Source organism: Sinocyclocheilus rhinocerous, unplaced genomic scaffold (assembly GCF_001515625.1).
Source record: "Sinocyclocheilus rhinocerous isolate Xijiao unplaced genomic scaffold, SAMN03320098_v1.1 scaffold7065, whole genome shotgun sequence".
Classification (NCBI taxonomy): domain Eukaryota; kingdom Metazoa; phylum Chordata; class Actinopteri; order Cypriniformes; family Cyprinidae; genus Sinocyclocheilus; species Sinocyclocheilus rhinocerous.
In genome coordinates, this window is record NW_015633523.1 from 41,826 (window position 1) to 47,363 (window position 5,538).

At 46.1% G+C, this 5,538-nt stretch overlaps 1 protein-coding gene across 1 annotated transcript in view; it reads left to right on the forward strand.

Annotated features, from left to right (window-relative positions):
• The window catches only part of LOC107744067 (DNA replication licensing factor mcm7-B-like), a 20,753-nt gene extending 17,684 nt beyond the window's left edge, over positions 1 to 3,069 (forward strand). Inside the window, exons 12-15 of the mRNA XM_016557538.1 lie at positions 409 to 674; positions 1,591 to 1,759; positions 2,530 to 2,639; positions 2,715 to 3,069. Coding sequence (XP_016413024.1) covers positions 409 to 674; positions 1,591 to 1,759; positions 2,530 to 2,639; positions 2,715 to 2,922 — 753 coding nt within the window. The 3' untranslated portion in view covers positions 2,923 to 3,069. The remainder of the gene's footprint in view (positions 1 to 408; positions 675 to 1,590; positions 1,760 to 2,529; positions 2,640 to 2,714) is intronic.
• The last annotated feature ends 2,469 nt before the right edge of the window (positions 3,070 to 5,538 follow it).

Consider the following 5,538-nt stretch of genomic DNA (forward strand, 5'->3'; position numbering starts at 1 on the left):
CAGTGGCTACTTTTGATTTATTCGTCCAAAATTGACGAATTCCGTGGCATTCCGCGCTATAGAGTAAATTATGTTTTTATGAATGGACTCCGCAATCCCGTCTGCGTTTTCTCAGAAACCATATGGCTCTAGAAATGTAACCACACTTCAGAACATTTCGGCTTGCCCTGTGTGTTGTTTGAACGAGTTGCAGGAGTGACCTCGCGTCACAGGGTCTCTCTCTCTCTGTAGCGTATGCGCCCAGATGTGTTCTCGGGTACCGAAATTTGGCACGGATTCATTTAACGTGATTCGGTACTCTGTAGTACCGACGCAATTCGGTCAGTACCCTTAAAAGTACTGAGTTTGGTACGCAACCCTATCGACCTCTGACCCCATCTTCACGTGTTTGTGTGGTGTTTGTCTCAGGCCGGCATCATGACGTCTCTGAACGCGCGCTGCTCGATCCTGGCGGCGGCGAACCCAGCGTACGGCCGCTACAACCCTCGCAAAACCCTCGAGCAGAACATCCAGCTGCCGGCGGCGCTGCTGTCGCGCTTCGACCTGCTGTGGCTCATTCAGGACAAACCCGATGCAGACAACGACCTGCGTCTGGCACAGCACATCACATACGTGCACCAGCACTGCAAGCAGCCGCCGACACACTTCAGCCCCATCCAAATGCAGCTCATGAGGTAAACACGCTAACAGCATTACACTAGCATGTCTGAGGCCACTGCTGTTCACACCTGGTGTTATCATGTGGTGTTGACGGGACGCTGCGGGGGGGTGTTAGTGCATGTCTCGAGCTCGTCTGTCGGCGCTCAGGGCGGCTCTGAACGAGACGGAACGGAGTGCAGAAAGTGAAGTATACCTGTGCCTAAGAGCGATGCGGACGTCAGATGATTAAAACAATAAATTGAATTGTTATTAGGCTATTTAAATTTTATTGTAATATATTTATTATTCAAATTATTTTGAATTTTGTTGCTGTTTTTGTATGCTTCGTTTAGCTCGTGTAAAACATCTAGCCTATAATTAGTTTGCCAAATTTTTTGCACAATAAAATCTTTACTGTTTAAATTGTTCATTGAGCTGTTTTGAATGTAATTCAATTCGATGCCGGCTCAACATTGTGATGTCTGTCATCGTCTATCGGCCCAACCCTGCTTCGACCTGTGATTACAGAAAATCGTCTGTTGACAGGATATGTGTCTCTTTCCTGTGAACTCTTAGATTGTGCTTTAGTTTTTCTTTATTTTTCTGTTGTTTGACCTTTCTTTTGCCCACATTATAAAGCATGTGTCAGTATTTAAGTGTTCAGCACTGAAAACAGCTGTGTTTCACTGCATTCAGAGAAATCACAAACTATTAATGTTAAAGATCCTGGACAACAGTGAAGGAATAAAGTAATTAAAAGGATAATATCATTGTTGATTATGCAAATTTTATTATGGAACAAATTCAATTTGAGCTATAAAGTTTTGTTGTGCTGTAATAGTGTCAGTGCAGCATGATCAGTGATTGTTTACACTGCAGATGTATTGTTCATGTGTTTGTGAACCCGATTGGATCACCTGATGTTCATTCATCTGTCTGTGGTTCTGTCAGGCGTTACATCAGTAAGTGTAAGCAGAAGCAGCCGGTGGTTCCTGAGGCTCTGTCGGATTACATCACAGCCGCGTATGTAGAGATGAGGAAAGAGGCACGAGTCAGTAAAGACACAACGTTCACCTCGGCCCGAACGCTGCTGTCCATCCTGCGCCTCTCCACTGCCCTGGTGAGACACACACTCTCTCTCTCACACACACACACACTCACTCACTCACTCACTCACTCACTCACTCACTCACTCACTCACTCACACACACACACACACACACACACACACTCTCTCACTCAATCACACACACACACTCACTCACACACACACACTCTGTCACACACTCACATACACACTCTCTCTCTCTCTCACACACGCACACACTCTCTCTCTCTCTCACTCTCACACACACACACCCGCAGCAGAACATTACTGTTATCATCAGCAGGACTTGATCTCTGGAGCTGGTCTGATGTGGGCGTCGGGTGTTAAAAGTGCTGTTTGTGCAGGTAGCTGTGTTCATCTCTACTGTAGAAGCAGCACTTCACGACACACGCCGCCGCTGGAGCAGGTTCGGTCCGTCAGCTGACATGCAGAGATCCGTGTTTGTCATGTGACGGTCAGCTTTGCGGGGTGAGCAGTCAGCCTCGGGTTACGCCGCTGTGCAAACCCATGCAAAACTGACCGCACGCGACACGCTACAGCGCTCAGACGCATGTCGCAGAGACTAGCTGGTGTTGAGAGGCGGAGACTTGGGCAGTTGCTGGCTTTCCCACAAGGCATTGCACTTGTCTCGGTCTGACAGTGCCGGCACAGCTCATCCATTTGCCTGAAGTACACTTGACTTTGGAAAAATCGTTCCATTTGTATCGTTTGTATTTGCGGAATGTGGTGACATTCACACACTTGATTGCTGAGGATGTGACTTCAGGTGTGTGTGTGTTCAGGCTCGTCTGCGGATGGTGGATGTTGTAGAGAAGGAGGATGTTAATGAGGCCATGCGACTGATGGAGATGAGCAAAGACTCGCTGCAGGCCGACAAGACCAACAACACCAGGTACACAAACAAACACACACACACACACACCTCTGACTTCAGCGTGCCCGCGGCTCACTCTCTGTCTGTCTGCAGGGCACAGCGTCCCGCTGATGTGATCTTCTCTCTGCTGCGGGAGCTGGCCGGTGAAGGAGCGGTGAGGTCTGTTCGTGTGGTCGAGGCCGAGCAGCGCTGCGTGTCTCGTGGGTTCACTCCTGCGCAGTTCCAGGCCGCTCTGGACGAGTACGAGGAGCTAAACGTGTGGCAGATCAACCAGGCGCGGTCACGCATCACGTTTGTGTGAATGAACGGCACACCAAACACAGACTGCACATGATCCCATGCGTTTGAACCTTTCCGGCTGATGGTGTTGTGATGAGGAGGAGGGAGCAAGTTTAATTTGTTTTGCTTTTAAATCTGTTAAATCCCTGAAATAAATGCTGTAAATAGATCAACTTTGCTTTGACTTGATTTATGGACAATCAGGATGAAATGCAGGATTTTAATGAAATGCTGACACATTGGTAACACTTTACAATCAGGTCCAATTAGTTTAATGACATTATCAATGAGCAATACATCAGGGGCAGTTCTAGAGCGAGTGGATACCCGGGGCTGAGCCCAGAGACATCCATGTGTATCAGAATATATGGGATAGTTCACCCAAAAATAAAGATTACCCCATGATTTGCTCACCCTCAAGCCATCCTAGCTGTATACGACTTTTTTCTTTCAGTTGAATCTAATTACAGGGATTAAAGTTTTTCCATCGCTACAACGAATTTCCGTCAATTGGAAAAAATGAGGGGAAAAGAAAATAAGAAACGTAGTGCATTGTTGTTGTTCTGCCGGTGTAGTGCCGAAATTTGCACCCTGCCAGATTTATGCACCTCCTAGTATTGGTAGGTTTAGGAGTAGGTGTGGGGGAGGGGTTGGGATTAGGCAATCAGGTAGCGACTTCAACGAGGGGGTGCATAATCTGGCAGGGGTGCAGAATTCGGCACAACACCGGCACCAAAAACCATCCCCACCACGGCTGCAGCTTCTCAGTGACAACATAACACCGCTCGCATCGTTTACTGTCGGGTTATTAGCAGAGAACACTTGAACAAATCTAGTGAGTCAGATTCATGATTACCCATTCATAAAGACATTGGCTGCATTCGAAATGGCATACTCAATGAGTAGATACTTAATTTCAATAAGTACTTAAGGAGCGCTAAAAGAGTAGGTACTCTACAGCCAAATCTCGTTGAGTATGAATCAAAAACCATCCCCACCACGGCTGCAGCTTCTCAGTGACAACATAACACCGCTCGCATCGTTTACTGTCGGGTTATTAGCAGAGAACACAAAGCAGGACTTGAATTTCGGCGCAGGATTGTGGCTATTAATAATAATTGTACTCATTCCCGCAGGTTCTGCACTTATAACACAATGACAGATGACGGAACGTATCATTTGCACGTGCTTTTGAGTCTTGAGAACTCACTCGCGCTCTCATTTTCTGTGCGCCCACAGATCGTAATTTTGTGGTCTTGTTGAAGAAACAGCTGCCCTTTTATTGTGATTGTAGTATAACCAGACCCGGCGCCAGACACAAATTCACGGACGGGCATTTCGTTTTTTCAGGGGGGCACAAATGAGATCAACCTCATTGCAATGCATAATATCGTTAATTATGAATTAAATGGACAAAAAACGAGGAAGAATTGCCGTACCACTCCATTGACGCTGTAGTAAATCAGCTCAAAAGGGAAATATTTATGACTAATTATAACTGGTTATGATTAATAATAAATATTTAGATTAGATCTTTTGGAATAGCCATCGATACAACTGAAAATACATCCTGTGTAGCTCTGTTTCGTCGCTGAGATCTTCATATATAATTCTTTCCTCAACTGCATACATAGCGAAGGATGTGTTTAGTGTGCGTCGTCTCTTATTTGGCACAGGCTCTATTGTTGCATCCTTGCAACGCTTCAAGAGTGTCACAAATTCTGTCTCAGAACGGAGATTTTCAATACACGTACATGTTGAATTTACAAGTTGCACACCTGTTAACAGATCCATGTCTTTTGCCTGTAACATCAGATTAGGGGGGTCGAGATACGATAAGATTTTGTGCACCATCTCGGCAATGAACCTAAAGCTGGGTTCAGACATGGCCCGTAGTAAACCTGCTGCTTCAATTCGCACATCTGCTCCATAGGCTGGGCTGCTGTTGATTTCTTGGAGCAGTGTGGATAGGCCATCAAATGATCTCAGAATAACGGAGACCAGGCCAAAATGACCAGTCCAGCGTTGGTCTAGGAGGCTCTTCAATGTCTCTCCCTTGTAGAGAATGGCAACGGTAGGCTTTCTGCAGAATTTGTAGAGCATGTTACACATAGTGAAAAAGACCACCAAGGCCTGCTCTGCTGCCAAAGCATGGGTGACCACCAAATGTAATTGGTGGTTGAAACAGTGGACATAGGGTATATCTCGGTGCAATTTTTGTTGGAGATGTTTTTGCACCCCTCCATGTTTACCCGACATCAGGGAGGCGCCGTCATACACCTGACTGATGATTTTCCCAGAACTCAGTCCTGCTTTTGTTAATTCTTCAATGATCGTGTCAGTCAGTGTTTCTGCGTCTCCCTGGTCAGCGGTGGCAATTGTCAGAAGACGTTCAGTTGGCTCATTCAGTTCATTCACAAAACTCACAACTATCGAAATATTCTCTCTTCCCGTTGGGTCTCGAGTTCCATCCACTTTTATCGTATAACATGACTCGCCAACCTCTTTCACTATGTGCTCCGTGACCAAAGTACTCATGATCTCTATCAAACTGTTTTGAATGTCATGGCTAGTATACCTAGCATTGTGTGGGATAGTCTGCGCTATCTTGGCCAACACAGCATCTTTCCTCAAAGTA